The following is a 19943-nucleotide window of genomic DNA, read 5'->3' as shown; positions in this document are numbered from 1 at the left end:
TCTCACAGTTGAAGAGTACCTATGATAAAAATGACAGACCTCTACATGCTTTGTAATTAGGAAACACTGCCGATTTTGCAGGTTATCAAATAATTGTTCTCCCCACTGTATTTGCTGGATTTACTTCCAAAGCAAGCTGCAATAACTACTTTGCTAAGATAGAGAAGGTATAATGAAACGACATCTTTGCAGAGTGAAAGGACCAAAACAGACTAACCTTGTAACGGTGCGCATCACGAGCGTATGTAAATTAAGTGTGAAAGGGCAGCTTTTGTGATTGGACAATAAACGTTCTATGGTTTTTTTCTTGACTATGTTTCACACTGGTTATATTGTCACAATATTTCTGGAGCTAGCCCTGAAAACTCCAGTGTATGGCCAGCTATCCCTAGGCTAAGGGTGGTGCTTTCTCACTTCAAAATATGCAATTGTGAACACTTGTTTAGCCCTGTGCTTAGAAGGCCCTTAGCCCGGGGCTTAGAATGCTCTTAGCCCTAGGTGCAGTGTAAACATCTAATGTGGTTGGATGTATTGCACAATCAATCTCCAAAGCAAATAAAAAACAATAACATCAAAATAGGATTTTTGTATTAGATCTTGTTCTCTCAATTAGCTTATATAAGCTCTAACCATTTCTTCTGTGCTCTACCTGATAATATTCTTTAACCTATGTAAATTTTTATTGAAATTTAAATTTTTTTCATTTATAATTTCCCTCACAATCTTTCCTGTGATACACAACACAAATTAGACACACCAATCTATAATGTAGAGTGTTACTGTTGCTACCGAAGTAAAAAAAATAATAGGCCTGCAAGTATAGAGCGGTATAGTTGTTTTTAACAGTTTAATGAGTGCAGTTCGTTTAATTCCAACTCCTTTACATGAACTGTACACAATCTATTGCATGGATATCGTGAAGGTAGTAAAAGCTGGCCACAATCAATGACATGCGGATACAGAATTCGCAAACTCTTCAATTTCGCAGTTGGAAATCTAAACTAAATATTTAACTAGAATCGATATCAGTATACCCCTATATATCCGCATGTCAGTGTGTTTTCTAAGCCAATATAGCGTAATTTAATTGACATATTAATCATCCCCTCTTGAAAGTCATTAGCCGCTGCCTAACTTTTGTACATGGAAGCTACATTAATCTATTACCTTGCTGGTTAAAACAAACTATTGCTGGTTACAGTCCTAACCAGCTCACCAGTCAAGTAGATATAGGTCAGTAACCAAAATAAATGTTTATTTTGGACGGGCATTTGATTTCCAAAGTGGGGCACTTTATTCTTACCAATAACAATTAGTAATTTCAGCACGAGACGCAAAGCTAATATTCCTAGCATGTATTGCTGCCTAATCCTATGGACTATTAGGCTATTGTCATTCGACGTAACCATCCCATATTCACAGTGACAGTGGAATAAAGCGATTTAACAAGAGGATTACAACACTAGTAATTATGGAAACATGAATGCATGGCGAATGAAACCACCAAGGATGTACAATACCATTAGGCAGTATGACAAGACGCAGCAACACTAATAGACATCGCAAAGCCCAAATCAACGACATTACAGGTACCAAAGAAATAAGAACGTACTCACAATAACAATGTTCCTTCGATGCTGTAAATCAGCTGTACTTTTCGTAGTTGATCGATTGAAAGTGCCACAAATCCTTTCCCTGACTGATACAATTGGTTCCTCGCAATTTCCATGTTTTCTCGAATAAGGCTTTGCCAGTAAATCCACCAACAAATGAATTTCATTGTTCGTTAAGAAACAACTGGGTGCAGTACAAATCTAAACAAAAGAATCTAACCGAATGCACTGCATCTACTACATCATTAGCCTGAACTGTTGCTAGTTTGGGGTTTGGTCGACCTTTCCTCACAATTTCCATGTTTTCCCGAAAAAGGCTTTGCCAGTAAATCTGCCACCAAATGCATTTCTTCTCCTCCATTGTACGTTAAAAACAGGGCTCATTACTAATCCAAACAAAAAATCTAACGCAAAGCACTACATCTAACAATATATACCTCACTAAAGAAAATGTAAATACATCTGAAATGTTCCTACATTACGTCCAAACTAGTTATCTCAGTTAGGTAGCTGGCTGTCAGATCACACCAGACTGTCAGACTGCTACGTGCCAAAGGCCAGGATCCTTATGGCGAACTCAAAATCTGATTGGTTGAAGAATACGACAATCAATAACCTTCTCCCCATTTGCTTCAGCAGAAGATGGGATTAACTCAAAATTCTACAGGTCTCAGGATAGATTTTCACCCGGAGACAGCACATGTGGAAAATCTGATTTGATAAAAGCTCTGATTTATCTGAGCTGCACTGGAAACAGCACAACCGAGGGAGAGGAAAGCAATGAAACTACGTCAGTAGACTGATGGGAACGAACTTTGTAAAATGCATCTAGCGTTAATGAAAATATATATTGAATTATAAAAATATAATTTTCTAATTCTCATATCACTAGGCCAGCAAAAAAGGCCTATCGTCGACAGCAGGTCATAAAAATAAGTGAAATAGTGAATAATCGCGTAAATGAATTATTAACACACAAACCATTGTCTGTTGGTTAGCATATGTTTTATTATTAAGAGAAGTGGAGTGATCCTGAGGAAAATAACACATCTTAGAAGGTTGATCAATAAATATTCAATATACTCTAACAGTACTAATGCCCTAAATCTAAATTTAATTTTAACCAGTTGTAATCAGAATACTGCTCCATATCTATTAAGCAACATGGTGTTTATGGGCTGCTGTGGTTTTCTGTTGTTGTTGTCATAATATAAAATTCTGGAATTGTCAGTGCATCCTGAAATAATATGCATTAAGAAAACACTCAGTGATATTTTAAAATGTACTTGTGAAAAGGTTTAAATCTGTCATTTGATGCTACAGAAGTAGTGTTTGAAGCATCTTTCACAAATTAAGATTAGCTCAAAAACCATTACGCCCGACCAGTGAACTGCTGAAACCCTAATAATAATAATGACCCGGAACAAACACAATATGGTTTTACCAGTGAACTGCTGAAACATTAATAATGATGATGATGATGATGATGAACCGGAACACAAACAATTTTGTTTTACCAGTGAACTGCTGAAACCCTAGTAATAATAACGCTGACAAAAGCCATAGGATTTCACCAGTAAAATCATTATTTCTAACCTTGTCAATGATAACATTTCCCATAAATTTTGCTCATTTCATGTATGTTTTCATGGAATATAAGGACATTTTTGGGTTCAAACAGTAGTGTACACTACCCCAAATGGTAGTGTATATTTGGTCTCCGGGTCAGTGTACTGTTAATTTATTTTTAATTTTGGAAGCAGGTCTCCAGTGTTATTGGTAAACACGTCTATAGCTTGCAGCAATGTGTAGCTCATTTGTTATGCTGTGCTATACCCAAACATGTGCAAACGTGTCCATCCAAAGTCTGTGAGGCCAATCATAGCCTGTAGCATGCTCTTCCAATGCTAATTTTGCTGTCAATAAGAAACTAATTGAGAGGATCCTAATTCAGAAGTTCGCAGCTTTGAGTGTTTTTACTTTCTTTGTTTGAATGATTATAGGGGTTTGGAAAGTATCCATACCCCTTTACTTTCTGCACATTTAGTTGTCTTATAAACTGAATTTATAATTTTTCACCCTACATTGGAGAAGGTAGGATCTGTCGACCAACGATCTGCTGGCAGGTCTGGTCTTCGACTGCGTAGCTTTCGACAAGTGACGCATTTCTAGGTTGTGCTGTTTATTACTTGTTGCCCTCCAATTATCCAATATCCTGCAGCTTGAATGGCTCATTCAGTGAGGTGGCGGCCTTGATGGTGAACCTGCTCGTGGAAATGTCGGATAGATTTTGTGGCAACATGGTGTTTGATAGAGACAAGTACAGGATGCGACTCATCCATTGTGATTTGGGCCTTTTCCAGATGACCCCCGACTCTAAGAAGACCACGTGTCAATGTAAGGCCATAACATGTTTAGTGGACTCCGCTTTGGAAGAGACTTTCATTCTTCAATAAGCTATACGTCCTCTGAAAATACTTGTCTTTGAACAGTGTGAATTATCTTTGTTTTAGCCTGTTCAAGTTGCTCTTTGGTTAAAGGTCTAGTGCAGCTATGCCAACCATTGCCCAAACCTTCCTTGGAGCCTTTGTTAAAGGAGCGAGCAACGTGTGAGAGTAGGGCTAAAGACCTCGAGAGTGCTCTCCAACTCGAAAATCACTCAAACCATACACCGCCGAGCATGTTGCTTAAGAGGCTAGGATCACAGTTTTGAAACCTCTGGGCGCACTTCAACATCCATACAGAGCTTAATGAGGTAGAAGACTTCTTTGTGAAAGTCGCTCTTACTGACATCAGTGAGAGAGACTGGTCCAGTCAACCATGAGGTATGAGCTAACTGACTAGGTGCGATAGCCCTTGTTGCATGGTCGGAGGGATTTAGATCAGTTGGAACATAGTTCCATTTGCTAAGTAGTGTGGAGCGCCTGATGCGCTGTACTCTGTTGTCGACAACAACATAGAACAGCCTGGATTAGTTAAATATATATCCAAGCACCACTTTGCTGTCAGTTAAGAATCTGATGTCGTCGAGTTTTGTGTCAAGCTCGTCTGAGATCATTTTGGTCACTTCAAACGCCAACAACGCAGCCTGGGGATAGTAAGATTTGGTTTTGGAGCAAGATTTGCCTTTCCAAAGATGATACCCACTTCATTCAACCAGTCTACATCTGTAGTTTTCGATTAGACAACAGCACTGATTGCTTTAATAGATAGAATATCTTTCTGCTGAGCTATGCAGAATGGAATAGATGTGTACAGCCTGGGAATATTCAAGCCACCGAGCTCTTGGAGTGAGTTGCTTCACTTTAACCATTTCTCATGTTTTTCTTTGGGGAGGGGTGCATCCCATTCGCTGGCGCCAGCTGTAAGCTCTCTCAGGGTAGACCGACCTTGAATACTGATGGGTGCAGCAAACCAGGGAGGATCATAAAGACTATTGATCGTTGACAGTACACCACGTTGAGTGAAGAGCTTCTTGCTGGGGGCCACTTGAAAGGTGAAAGTGTCTTTAAACAGGTCCCATCCCAGTCCAAGTCTGTGTAGCATGGGGATGCAAGGTCCTCTCCTGGAATGGCCTGCATGACATCTATGTTGTTGGACGCAATCTTGTGTAGTCTAATGTTGGATTGGGCTAACGTCTTGAGCTCCTTTCACCACGTTGATAGCTTCTGCAGCACCAGAGAAGGACTTCAACCACAAGTTTGTCATCTTGGGTGTGACTGAACTTGAGGGGTATACTATGAAGCGAGGTAACTTCAGAAGGAACTTAGTGACGTTGGGTGTAACTTCCCGATTAATCAGTACTACAAAAGGTGAATATGTTTTACCCGAGGTATGCTGTCATGACAATTTACGCTACATCTCTAAACTGCTCCGAGCAGGTTTTATGGGTAGCTCGATGTTAACCCACATTAGCACCGCCCTTCTGCCCAAAAAAGGCAGGCACATTTGGAAGACCCAATCGACATTGCCGCATGGAGGGAGGCTTATGTTTTTTTCAGAGATTGTGTTAACTCCTCTAGTTTACCCCGAGTGTTTTCTAATGAAGATATCTATTCTCATCTGAGGGAATTCTGTATCTTTCCCTGCTTTTAGGGCCAGACGTATCTAATGCCACTCGCAGGAGTAATGCCCTCACTGTTGAAGAGACAAGTGTGCTTTGCGAAATTTTGCCTGCGGACATTTCATGTATTCCATTGGTGATGCTGAACATCTGAGCAAGAATACTGTTATATACAGAACACATTTCTCTGTAGGAATCCCATGGGTGATTGGTGTGATTGACTGCACCGCTCTATCCCCATTAGAGCGCCCCTGGGGGAACATGAGCGGGGGTTATGTGAATAGGAAGTCATTTCGCCGCATTTATGTTCAGATATTTGTTCATTAAATTCATACAGGGAGCCCTACAACCTAGGTGCTTTATGGAGTAGCCAGTATCTTAAATCATTAAATGTTAGCAAATGGATCAATTTCAGAGATGTAGCCCATGTGTTGGCCATATCTGAATTATATACATTTTCACATATTTAGATAGCCTATTTGTAGTATGATTTTCTGACTCTGTAAGACAAAAGAGAACATATGACAAGAAGACGGCTCTTATGAATTTACTGTCGGCAATGCGCTGCCAACAAGCCTCCCTGGCTTTGTTGGCCGCCACGGTGAGAGATTTAGCCGTTCAGTTGTTGCTTTAGCTGTTTTACCTTGCTTTAAACTCCTTATATCCTGACATTATAAACGTGCATTCTTCCAGGGAATAATACGGAACACAAGCCATTGTGCAAAAACTCGGCTTGCGTTGCTGAACTCGCCCCTTTAAGGCGAATGCTCACAAACTCCAGTAAGTTAACACTGAGTCAACTCACAAACATCTTAATCACCGTTGTAGTACCGTTTAACACCATGGAGCCCCGGAACGAGGGGCTCCCTTTAAGAGTGTGCTCCTAATCTCAGTTTGTTACCTGTATAAAAGACACCTGGGAGTCAGAAATCTTTCTGATTGAAATGGGATCAAATACTTATTTCACACATTAAAATGCAAATCAATTTATAAAATTTTTGACATCCGTTTTTCTCGAATTTATTATTCTGTCTCTCACTGTTCAAATAAACCTACCATTAAAATTATAGAATGATAATTTCTTTGTCAGTGGGCAAATGTACAAAATCAGCAGGGGATCAAATACTTTTTTTCCTCACTGTAGGTGATTAGGTTTACATTAGTACAGTCACTTAGGTATCGTGTTCTTTGGATGCAACTCAGCATTCTTTCTCCTCCAAACACGACAAGTTGAGTTTTTACCAAAAAGTTATAGTTTGGTTTCATCTGACCATATGACATTCTCCCAATCCTCTTCTGGATCATCCAAATGCTCTCTAGCAAACCTCAGACGGGCCTGGTCATGTACTGGCTTAAGCAGGGGGACATGTCTGGCACTACAGGATTTGAGTCCCTGGCGGCGTAGTGTGTTACTGATGGTAGCCTTTGTTACTTTTGTCCCAGCTCTCTACAGGTCATTCACTAGGTCTGGGATTCTGGGATTTTTGCTCACCGTTCTTATGATCATTTTGACCCCACAGGGTGAGATCTTGCGTGGAGCCCCGGATCGAGGGAGATTATCAATGGTCTTGTATGTCTTCCATTTTCTTATAATTGCTCCCATATTTGATTTCTTCACACCAAGCTGCTTACCTATTGCAGATTCAGTCTTCCCAGCCTGGTGCAGGTCTCCAATTTTGTTTCTGGTGTCCTTTGACAGTTCTTTGGTCTTGGCCATAGTGGAGTTTGGAGTGTGACTGTTTGAGGTTGTGGACAGGTGTCTTTTATACTGATAAGTTCAAACAGGTGCCATTAATAAGGTAATGAGTGGAGGACAGAGGAGCCTCTTAAAGAAGTTGTTACATGTCTGTGAGAGCCAGAAATCTTGCTTGTTTGTAGGTGACCAAATACTTATTGTACTGAGGAATTTACCAATGAATTCATAAAAATCCTACAATGGGATTTTCTGGATAATTTTTTTCTCATTTCGTCTTTCATAGTTGAAGTGTACCTATGATGAAAATGAAGAATTACAGGCCTCTCATCTTTTTAAGTGGGAGAACTTGCACAATTGGTGGCTGACTAAATACTTTTTTGCCCCACTGTATAGGGGATATTGACATTTGGAGTGCAGGTAGTCAGAAGTTAGCATTTCAAGTGACCAAAAAAAAACGAAACATGAATGTCTGCCATTTACATGTTAAGAAGGGAAATCAGTATGTCATTTTGTAATATGGGTAAAGTTGTTGTCTACTGACCAGACTGTCCTGACACAACAGTTTGTGATAATACTGCCATTGTCGGATGTCTCCATAGTTTTGGGTTCTTTTCCCCATGTGGAGAGCCTTGTCCCACGTACACCGCAGTTGTTTCCCCAGAGTAAGGACACCTGCCAGTAGGCATTCAGCTCTAATGATTGCATTTATGTTGTCTCCCTCAGGCAGAGGCCAGGCTGGCCGCAAAGAGAGCTGCCCGGGCGGAGGCCAGGGACATCCGAATGAGAGAACTAGAACGGCAACAGAAAGAGGTACGCACATACATTACTCACAGTATATACTACAGCCCTTCATGTAGACCTACAACGGGTAGCGATTCTGATGGAATTGAAGTGCTGCATGTTCACAGATCACAGTATATTTTAATGTCTATGATTTTCCTGTTTCTATTTATTATTCTGGAACCACAGTTTATAGCGTAATAAGGTATTTGTGTTTTCATCTCCCTGGCACCGTCCAGCTTTCCTCTCACCGCTCCTCAGCCAGCAGCAGGAAAAGCTGGGGCTCGATTCATCAATGGATGGTAATGTTAGGCCTGGGGACAGCATGGGCCTCTGTACTAACATGTCCTGGTCTGTTGTTTACTGGAGCTGGTCTCTCTCCCCCCAGAACAGTGCCCTCTGATGACAGAACTGTAGATCTCTTTTGATATGTTCTTCTGTAATAATAATAATAATAATAATAATAAATTTTATTTATAATGCACTTTATATCAATTAAATGACCTCAAAGTGCTACAATGCACTAGCCTAAAAGCATAGAACAGCGACATTAAAATAACACAATTTAAACAAAAAAGTATTTTCTAAAAAGTAATGTATTTGAATTGAAAACGCCTTTTATATGTGGTTGTCCTTTGAGAATTTGCATTGGCCTCTTGTCTTATTTGGGCCTTCTATGCTTTACAGTCATTTTGAGGCTAATGTGCATTGGAATGGTTGAGTGAGCTCAACTGATGGGGTAGTTCCCAAAAACAAAGACAAATGTTTGATGAGTCATTACTACTGCTAAGCTAAAGTTCATGTTTGTGGAAGTCCCCCTTGATCAGTTTCTAGTGCCCCTAATTAATAATTAACCGCTAAAGGCATGGTTTGGCCCTCTGTCACTTGCCCTGTAGTGTATTGTGTGGTTTTAATAGTGGTAGAACAGAAGTGTGATACAATACTGTATCCAACTTACTTTGTAAATTTGTGGAGACCCAGAGAATGCATGGCCTGGTTCACTCCATTTTATCCCATGTGTAATTGAACAGCTCTGACACAATGTCTCTGCTGAATTGAGGGAGCTGTACAGCTTTGTAGATGTTCAACCTTTACATTAAAGATTTTTCTGTGTGGTCATGCCGTTGTGTGGAGGCTTATCCTGCTCCGTCTTCTCGTTTTAGTTTTCTTTTTTAACCATCTATTCCCTTCCATCTCCCCCTTTCTTCTCTCTGTAACAACGTTCTCCACCAGGCCGACACCGAAAAGGCCCAGCACTCTGGAACTAGTAGTAGATCCAGTAGGCATCATCGCCGGGTTGGTATCCTTCTGTCTCCTACCCCTTCTTCGCCCATCTCTCTTCTCTTACCTTATTCCCTGACTCCCGTATTGCTTTCCCAACAGGATGATGACATCCTTTCGGTCCGTAGTACTGGAAGCTACCGGGTGTGTATGTTATTAACTGGTGTCCCATTGAGTGTAATGTCCTTTGAGTCTGACTTAGTATGGAGGTGTGAAGCCATTGGACCTTTTTGAGACCGCTTTGGCCAATGTGTATTATAGGCTAACTTAGAGGTTTGTCTAATTCTGTTGTCGTTTGTGATCTTGAAGACAACATCCTCATTGCGAGACCTTGGCAGCTCATCTCATAAAAGCAGAGCCAGCACTTCGCATCCAAGAGACCTTGTGGTGCGTGTCACGTGTCTGCATGTCTGTGCTTCCGGATAAAGATACAAGGGGACGGATGGCATTACTGTTTTTGCGGAAGGAAAGGCCTATAAAAGACCAGTGAAAATAGCTGGGCTATATTTGGAAGGGATATATCCAATGTTGTCATGGGTTGGGCTAACATCTTTCAGTCTTCTAACAACTTTGAAACAGCTGTGATGCCTAGAGGTAGACTAACAGCTAAATATAGACAAATTACTAAGCTACCCTGAATGACTCAGCATGACTTAGTGTTCAATAGACCATTCCATGTCTGTTACTAATTTCTGACCAAATAGTTATACAGCTTTTCATTGCAGTGTTTCGCACCAGTGTTGAATCATATTTTGTGCTCTGCCGTTCCATTCTGATTCCTGTAATCTGCATTATAAGCACATCCTCACAGCATTTTAGTCTTTCTTTCCTAAGAGCAGGGCTCTCAAACCAATTTGTTTTGTTGCTGGGGACCTCATTCTGTCTTCCCCACAACATCTAGAGGGGCTATTTACTAAGACACCTGACCACTTTCAATCAGCTTATGGGCCACATCTGGCCTGCGGGTCCAGTCTGAGATCTTTGTCTTGGAGCCTATTACCTGTTAGATCCTATTATCATGTTTCCTTTCAACCTTGTTTTCTCCCCAGTCTGATGTCCTGTCCAGTAGTTCCTCTTTGAAGGGTAGCTCCTCTCTGAAGACCTCCCGCTCCACTGTATGTTCTCGCCGGCTGTTCAGCACGTGTTGATTGATTCACCTTAAAAGAGGCTTTCATGTGTCTTTTGTTATAATCAGCCATAGTTAAGTTAATTTACTTTTGCGTTTTTTAAATTGTACACAGTGGTTAGTTTATAACAGCCTATTCATTATTTTGCGAGTTGCATGTTGGTGTGAGCAGGATAGGAATAGCTTGACTGCGCAATCAACTTGGGTTGGGCTGATAACTAGCTGGTGTAAACTAAAAATCTACTAAAAAATATATCTCTATCTCCATGTGTTCCGCCCTTTTCTGTGATCTGTTTGTATACATTCTGTTAACGCAATGCACACCTACATGAAGCTAGTCAGCTGCTTGAACAAAACGTTAGCTTTTGTTTGTAGCAACAAGGTTAGGTTTAGGGCTGGCAATTGCAGTATTACAATGATACAATATTACCATTGTTATGTATATTAGGACTGGTCGATATGGCACAAAACTTGCATCACAATATACTCAATACATTTAGTTTGATACAATATTAATGACGATGTATTTATTTGTACATCTACGTCATCATTATTATCTTAAAATATATCCTTTACAAAAACACAACCTTTTCTTTTTGTTATATATTGTTATCATATTTTTTTTCCGGAGCTACAGAAGTGCGGGCGTGTACAGCAATGTGCAGAGTCATTCTGTAAGTGTACTCAACTGGATGAAAAGATTTCAGATGAGAAGTGTTGGTGGTATTGCCAGTCTGTCTCTACCACTTTCCGCATATTTTGCAGAGTTGTTTTTGGCTCTTTATCAGTTTTAAAAAAAAAACTGAACCATTTCCATATTATAGTGGTCCCCCCCTCAGTGACTATTTCTTAGTCTGTTGAAACTTCTCCAGTATCAGCCATGGTGGACTCCTTCACTTGTAGCCCTCGTGCGTGCCATGTTACATGGCTATGTCTGAAAGCTAATAGACGAGCTGCTAATGAGCCTGCTCTTATTGGCCACTAGGGTTCTAGTCCGATATATTGTGGACTACGCGAGCACTCTTAAAGAATGAAACTTGTGAAAGCTTTTTGTATCAGATATGCACAAAACAAAATAATAAAAATATTGTGATGGTAAAGATCACGTTATTTTCTTTATTGAATTTTCTTAAACTCAATAATGAAATTTATCAAATTCTCGCCCATCCCTAAATATATGCTTTTTTTATTTGACTATCCTAAACATTAAAAATGGAATACTATAATATTCATGTCAATCATTTGCCTAAAACGTTCCTTATTTGCTGGAAAATAATGTGAAAAATATGAAAGAATTCAATTCAAGGTTCACCTATTCACCAGAAACCAGACACGCCTATGTTAGGCTATAACATCAATAATAATATAAATGTAGTATAATTGGATATCAATTCAATAGGTGGTTTATTGGTATTTATGGATGATTCCCACCAAAGCAAGCATGTTTGCATAGTGATGTAGTAAAACAAAAACAAAAATTAAGAAATGTGAAATTGCACGAAGGTATTTTAACACTAATTACCTACAAAACATGCACTTTTACACTTACTCTCTTGAAAGGTTGTGGCTGGCTAAGTTCATTTTCATTTACGTTTTCATTTTCTTTGACAGTAGTACGCCTATAAAATCTACTGGCAGATTTTATTGGAGTGCATAGCTAAAACTTAATAACAAATAATGGATTGGAGAATCAATTTTAATATTGTCAAAAGTGATATTGTGATACATGTATCACTATTGATTCTTGTTAATTTTGTCATTAACTAAAGTTTGATTTCAATAGAACAAGTGACTCATCACAGATTACTAAATCAATTCTAAGAACATTTTATATGACTGACGGTCTGGTTTCTAAAATATATGTCAACTTACATTTTTTATTGAAGTGTAAAATGTAATTAATTTACATGTCCAATAGTGTAAACCCTGGTGCTGTCGATGTCGAGATATGTGTTCCAAAGCACCTGTCTTTCTGATTTGATCATGCTGCTCACTCAACTTAGGAAGTTTACACCCGAATAATTACGAGCCCAAATGCACACACTCGCGGGCCTTCCACTTCAAACTAAACTCACAGGCCACAAGAAGTCAGTAGTGTCACGTGGCAAAGTAACAATATTTCCAATTACTAACCCTAAATCTAGGTGATCCTCACCAGTGACTTTGATCTTCACAGGACACCTGGGCAAATTCAAGATTAGGTTTTGATCCCTGATTTCCCATAACTGAAAGTCAATGTAGTACTTCTGAATCCATTTCACTGGCGAGCATAATAGTCTACACTTTTCTTTGTTTTCACTCAAGTCTAAACAGCTAAAGACATATCATTGTACATATTGCATTACCCAGCCCAACTTAACACAAATTATTTTTTGCTTAAAGATTGTAGTGCTCACACATTTTACATTTTAGGAAGGTGTCTTTTCCACCTGCAGACCATGGTAGTTTAGACTTATGTCAGCTTCATCTGTATTTATTTTTAAACTAATTACCTGTATGTCACAAAAGAGGCTGTGCTGTGTACTATCTTTGCTCACCATCTCAATACTACTAAGAAAGTTTGCATATTTGTTAGAGTATTCAAAATTGTAGGCCATACATTACGAGGACCCAGTCGGATGCATATCACTGTCTTGGCTTTGGCAGAGTGAGTTAACCAACATTTAGTGTTGCCCCATTCATGTCCCTTCTTCCTTACCAGAGCTCTGTGTACAGCGACCTGCATAAGAAGACTCCCGTGTCCAGTAGCTCCAGGAAGGACCTGTTGGTTAGTGTGCTCCTTTTGTATGTGTGTTTGGATTCCTGTTAGAGCAAGTGACCAAGACGTCATAACATTTTCTGGACAATTGTGAAATGTACCTGCAGTCATTTACTGGCAGATTGGGCTGTACAGTGGATAATAAATTGCATCATAGTGCAAGAAAGAATTGTTCTTTTCATTTTTGCCTTTGACATGCTTTTGTACGACTGAAATACAGGCGATGCCACATGCCCCTCCACTGGTTAACATTTTGAACTTAAATTGTTTGAGACTGCTGTAGTTCACATACCACTTGGTCATTGAAGTTATTCAACAAAGATACATAGGGATGTTCTTTACTCTGACATTTTTGGTGTGAGAAGTTTAATTCATTTTACTGTCCAGAAGCCAGCAATTGTAAATGTAGCTGGTTTGGATGTCTGTTTTGGATTCTACTGTGGTCATCGTCTGTCTTCTTGGTCAAAGTTTTGTCTCCAACTGGAAGCTGCATCTTGGCCAATGTAATTGAGGAGCTACGTGGGATGTTTTTTCTCTGTGTGTGTGTGTGTACTTTTTACGTCATTGTACCATTAAAGATGCCATTCTTGCCCACTTTTTTCCTAATGGTTAAAGGTTGGGCCCCGGTTGGGCATGTTGGTCAGTGTTAACGTCTTTCTGTCTGTTTCACTCCTCCTCCTTCAGACTGGCTTGTACCACGATCAGAGGACCTACAGCAGCTTAGCAAACAGCACCAAACATCCTCCCTCTACTTCCAACTATCAGCCCCGGGTTGGTCCTCAACTCTCCCCATTTCTGGTCTCTCTCACGCCCCCGCTTCTAAATGGTGAAATCAAGTTAGCCTAACTGAAAACATTTGAAGAACCTTTATCAACTCTCAAGTTTATTGGGAAGTATAAATGCTTGTTGAGATGGCCTTTGTGAATGGTTTATTGTGTGCCAGCGGGTGTGTCTGTATGTGTGTATACACTCAAAGCTTTACAGTACTTACAGTACAGTCATTATTTGATAGGGAAATCCGGTTGGACCTCAGTAACTATATACTGCCTAGTAAAGCGGCAAAGCACTAAAGATATGAAAATAGAACGGCTCAGTTTTGTCTCATTGTCCATGCACTGAGGCTTTGTGTCTTAACCTGACTGGTGGGTCCAAAATCCATATTTTTGAACTTTTTCTGAATTTGCTAGCTAGGTCTTATCCAAATGCATTCAACACCTCATTGACAGTTTACGCAGGGAATAGTCACCATACCACCTCACTTTTGAATTGCTGTAATCACAGTGCTCTAAGTGGGGTCAGGGAAAAGCTTTCACCTTTCTCTTCCTTTTCCTCGAGGACACTTTTCCTACCACCCCCCACCTCTGCTCGATGCGGTTGTCCTCTAACCGTCTCACCCCCTCCCCCCACCCCCACAGGCCGTGTCCGTAGCCTCCCCCACTGCTGGCTCTGGCTTGGGGCTGACGCGCAGCTACAGCCTGGTCAGTGTTTCTGCCTTTACATCTCCTTTCAATCACTTCAAAACATCTGAAAGCCATACCCAGGGTGTTTTTATTCTAGGGTGTTTATTTTCAGGTGTAATGTCACTGCGCTACGATTATATGGTTGGATTGCTGTATTTGATAAGATCAAGCTTTGGGTCAAATACATGCTTTCTAGGAAGAGTGACTCAAAGCAGATGCTGCGCGTATGTGTGTTACAGACAGACAGCAAATTAAAGGAAAAACCTGAATGAGTTCAGGAACATGACTATTGCAGATGCTTCAGATGCTACAAATGAGCAATTAACATCCTGTCGGGCTATGTGGCCTGTATAAAAATGCTGTGCTGGCATAGTTGATCTCAACCTTGAATCAAGATGGCAACAGGAAAGGATCTAAGTGACTTTAAAATAGGTTTCATTATTGGGTCCCTTCCAGGATTAATGTCCCCATACACAGGGCACTAGGGGTCACGGAATGGTTTGAACTGAATATGAAAATCATATGCTAAGGCCTTCACAGTCACCAGATCTCAATGAACATCTGTGTGAGATTTTGTGTTAACAGTTTAGACCGGCCTCTCTACCACCATCAAAACACCAAATGAGGGAAGAATACTATTCCATCTCTCCAGGAGAGTTCCATAGTCTCATAGAATCTTGCCATGGTGCTTTGAATGCCATTCTGCTGACTTGTGGTGGCCCAACATCTTACTGAGACGCCATGTTGGTTTTTCCTTTAATTTGTAACCTGTGTTCATATGTGTATGCATATATATCCCTTTAGTTATTATTGACAAAGTTTTGACGAGCCATGGTGTAGTGGTAACACTGCCAGACACAAGTCACAAATACTTCTCCCCACCAAAGACCATTGTTCAATATTCGCCTCATATTTTTCTGCTGTTCTGCCGCCTGCCTGAAAATACCATAAACAATATCCTTCGATGGAAATTGAAAACATTTATCCTTTGATGGTAATTGAAAATACCATTTATTTGATGGTTTGGTTGTCCATCTTGTCCTAAGATTCTCTCTCCGCTGTGTCTTCAGGCCTCTATAAATGATGACGGCCTGTATGGCTCCTACTCTGGTTCTCAAACTCAGACTGTAAGTTCCCTTTGCGTATCCACAACTAAATATGGTATATGATGTCACCAAGGCCAACTCTGGTCCAAGCAGTTTACTGGTCCGGTCTGTCGCCCCCAGCATTTAAATGCTCTGTCTCCCCTCACTGCAGCCCTCAGAGTACAGCTGGTACTCCAGCTCAACTCGCAGCAGCCCTGCGGTGAGCCCCCAGAATTCTGCCACAATGCCTGCATGATGTCTTTACCTGGTCTGGCAATATCTTACCCCCAAGCTTTGAAGGGACTGAGACTCGACTAACTTATACACAATCAACTACTAATCAGCTGCTTACCTTGACCCTCTCACCAAACTCCAATATACAGTAGCTGTGACTGGTAGACCCCAGACATGTTTTGCTGTGTATGGTTTTGCAGTGCCAACGTGCTCTAGTCTGTGATGATGTCAGCTACCAGGATTACTCTCCTTCATTTCTTCTAGCCCACATTATTTGATAAATTTGCATATCCTGCTTTACACATTTTTAGGGGGTCTTTTGCATGGTACAGAATGCCAGTAGGTTTTATTTGCTTGCGTGTGAAGTTTGGAATTGTTCCAGAGGCTTTGGTAGCTAAGTCATTGCATCTGATTGAAGAGGGCAGTAAGTTAGCAATTGTTTCACGATGGCACTCCGACTGTCTGTGCTCCTCCCAGAACTCTTCTGACGACGATACTGCCAGCACTGTGTCCCAGGACCACTACAGTCGTGGCAGGAGAGACAGTGTGGTGAGAGTCTGGGGTTAGTTTGGGTTGTAAAGAGGATGATGGAAATGGAAACTGTTGTCTCTAGGATGGAAACATGACTTATGTGTTACATAACCTATAATGTGGCACTTTTGGGTGCGCCTCACTGCTGTTTGTGTGCAGAACATGTAATTATATCCTTTTAGATTTTTCTTCAAAACAAGCTTTAAAGTGCTGAAACTATTATTTTGTTATTCTATAGTGGTATTCCATTTCTTTACCCTGACTGGAAGTAGGCCTGTCACCTATGAATACTCTCCAAATGTCAGTATTTATCTCTGACCTTATGTCCTTCGCCTCGTCATCCGTCTCTGACCACCTTCCTGCCCTCTAACTTGGTACCTGCCAAGTAGTCGTCCGATTTCTCAGACATCAGTGAGTCGGCCGCCGACTATTTCAGCCGCTCCAACCGCAGGGGCAGCATTGTGTCTGACCTGGATGACCTGTGCATCCCAGATGACCTGGATGGTGTAAGTTACCTGCCAGAATCACTACTGCATGTTGAAATGCACCATATTGCTGTTGTGGACACCTAACACATTGATTTGGAATGGGTTTGTGGTAAAAAAAAAAATATATATATTGTACTTGGTGATGATTCATTTGGCAATTCCTGGATTTGTTTTATTTTCCAACATGACTTAGAAGAGCAGTTTCAATTAGCCTTCCCCTTGTGGGCTCTGGGATTCGAACCAGCAAATGTTTCTGTTACTGGCCCGGCAGTAAACAACACTCTTACGATCATTTTCAATGTATTGAGTGCTGAAAACATCTGTGACTAAGCTTATTAATAGTATTATAGATGTCTTTGTGTCCTAACAGCATGTATTTGGTACAATAAATATAATTGTATTTTTTAATGGTTCATAAAATTGCACTGTGTGTTGGGTTCTCTATTCTTGGTGTGATCTATGAATATGCAGCACTCCCATACCCATGCCTTTTCAGAGAATATGTTTTGCCTCCAAGGATGTTATTTTGGATCCATAATGTTATGGCATGTGAATGTTTTGGCATTATGGTTAATGATTGTCTTCCCATTATTGATTTTCAGCTGGATGAAAAATGTGATAAGACCTTCGTAGACTACAGTAGGGTAAGTGCAACAGGCAGTAGTGATGTGTAGTGTCCTCAGGGCAGTATAACCATCTCAGTTATAACCATTGCAGGCTTAAGTGAATACATTTTTCAACCAATTTTAATACTGCTGTGCATAGATCCATAGTGTTAGTTTACTCTATGTATACAGTGTCTGGTGAAAGTCAACAGCCCCTGGCAAAGTTTGGTAATGTTTAGGGATGCACAGATACCACTTTTTTTTCAGGCTGAATACAAGTTCTTACATTTGGGTACTTGTCAATACTGAGTACCAATACCAATTACTCAAAGCTGCACTAGGTAGGATTTTTTCAGTAAAAAAGTTTTGTCCCCTATAAACATGTTATGGACCGGGTTCTGGTGTTTCCATGATTCTCTTGTCTTTTCACGAAGTTGTCACTTGATTGTTATTGAATCAGTGTCATTCCCGAATGAAAGACAAACATTGTTGTGCCATGAAATTAAATAACTTTGTCAGTGTGAAGTTTGTCTTCAGTCTCGCCAACAATGGCTCAATTCTTATGTCTTTTCCAAGTAGAAAGATATTAGTAGGCCTATTTCAGGCTAATAAGCTATTATAACAGCCAGTGGCAAAAGCCATACACTTCATTGATGCTATTTCTGGTGGAAGTAAACTTCATAAGAAATGTTATTTTAACACAATGCTTAGTGGTGTCTAGCTAAATATTCAAACTTGGCCGTGATGTCAGTGCATGACAAAATTATCTAATGTTGAGATGCAATTAAATGACAAGTTAGTGTATTCCAGTCTGTCCCAATACTGGCACACAGTGTCTGAATTTTTTCTTTTTGGCTCACCTGCCAAGGGGACTGGTACATAATCCACCAGCCAAGCATACTTTTTACCAGACAAAATAATTTCCTTTTTGTCATGTATTTATACATTTTTGTTCATTTCATTGAGATAAAGTATTTTGTTGAATACAAACCTTTTATGTCAGATGACAAATTAGTTGTTTCTGCTTTTATCTTTAGCATACTGGCCACACACACAACAATTTGTCGCCTCAGCATCATACTGTAGCCAGGCTCTTGAAACTCCTTTATCGCCAAACCTCCAATTCTCACAAAATGTTATTTTTCTATGTGATGCTACAAACGTTTATGGATTGCAATAATGTCATCCCTTTACATCAGTCTCTCTTGTCAACTTTACAGTATTTGACAATACTTATTTACATCATTCCCTACTAGCCTAATTGCTCCCCCCTCAATTAAGCATTCTTAAAAAACTGTTCATGAATTGCCTCCCAGATTTATAACACAATCTTTCTCCAAACCTAATGAGCAAAAGCAAATTAACAACAATAACATCAAAGAGCTGATTTTCTTTGTTAGAAAGGTTCTCTAAAGTAACTTAAGCTCTAACCATTTCTGAATGTGAACCACCTGATAATATTATTTACCTTTATATAATGTAGATATTTGTTAGATAGTAATTTGTATAATTAATATTTTACCCCACACAGTTTTCCCTTTGAAAAAAATACACACAACCCATTGCAAGCTTTTATTTTGAAGGTAAAATACGAAAACTGGAGATCTTATTGTTGCTGCCGAATCTCTAACGTTACCTGCGTTAATCTATTATGGCTATCGAGTTGTAAAAGTTAGCTAGCTTTTTACCTTGAGGTGTGGCTCAGACGATGGCAACCTTTATGTGAATGTGACTGCCACTTACTAACAGTTCAACACAAATGTGTGCAAGCACAGACACAGCCAGTGACTTTTCTCTGACCTCACTAGCTAGCTTGATACTCTGAATGTGCAGGACGTTGTTGCTCTGCTCTGATGCTCTGCTCTGATGTTTGTGTTATAGTAAACTGTGCGTGATTCATTGAATCGTTTTATGATCTACTCTTTCGGGCTGTCTCTGGACATTTTATTTAGCTTCTCCAATGTTGGAGTTAGCTGCTGTTGGGATTCTGCGCTGATAGCATTAGCATACTCATTGAACTCTGCGCTGTGTTCTCTAACAATGTTTGATCAAATTGCTTGTGTTAAGTTAGTGTTTTTCCTTTCCTACTCTTGACAATTTAGCAGAGCTTGCACTCTAGTCATATCATGGCTGACATCTCCGTCTTCCCGCTCTACCAATCTGAGTTCTATATTCTATACTTCTGCGTCCAGAGGCGACACAACCATTGAGTGTTTCCATTAA

The 19943-nt window shown here is 40.1% G+C and overlaps 1 protein-coding gene across 21 annotated transcripts in view; it reads left to right on the top strand.

Moving 5' to 3' along the window:
• Positions 1-19943, top strand: part of lrrfip2 (leucine rich repeat (in FLII) interacting protein 2) — a 51409-nt gene that overhangs the window by 21297 nt on the left and 10169 nt on the right. For 9 of the 21 annotated variants that reach the window (XM_020045089.3, XM_020045086.3, XM_029120620.2 and 6 more), the window contains exons 3-15: positions 8096-8182; positions 8392-8454; positions 9386-9577; positions 9743-9820; positions 10483-10548; positions 13261-13326; positions 14002-14115; positions 14733-14795; positions 15848-15904; positions 16035-16082; positions 16574-16645; positions 17017-17133; positions 17718-17759. In XM_020045089.3, coding sequence (XP_019900648.2) covers positions 8096-8182; positions 8392-8454; positions 9386-9577; positions 9743-9820; positions 10483-10548; positions 13261-13326; positions 14002-14115; positions 14733-14795; positions 15848-15904; positions 16035-16082; positions 16574-16645; positions 17017-17133; positions 17718-17759 — 1065 coding nt within the window. The remainder of the gene's footprint in view (positions 1-8095; positions 8183-8391; positions 8455-9385; positions 9578-9742; positions 9821-10482; positions 10549-13260; positions 13327-14001; positions 14116-14732; positions 14796-15847; positions 15905-16034; positions 16083-16573; positions 16646-17016; positions 17134-17717; positions 17760-19943) is intronic. The other 12 variants (XM_029120622.2, XM_010863998.5, XM_029120624.2 and 9 more) reach the window with 7 other exon arrangements.

Source organism: Esox lucius, chromosome 6, assembly GCF_011004845.1.
Source record: "Esox lucius isolate fEsoLuc1 chromosome 6, fEsoLuc1.pri, whole genome shotgun sequence".
Taxonomy (NCBI): domain Eukaryota; kingdom Metazoa; phylum Chordata; class Actinopteri; order Esociformes; family Esocidae; genus Esox; species Esox lucius.
Note: the sequence above shows the minus strand (reverse complement) of the source record. Positions and strands in the feature narration are given on the sequence as shown.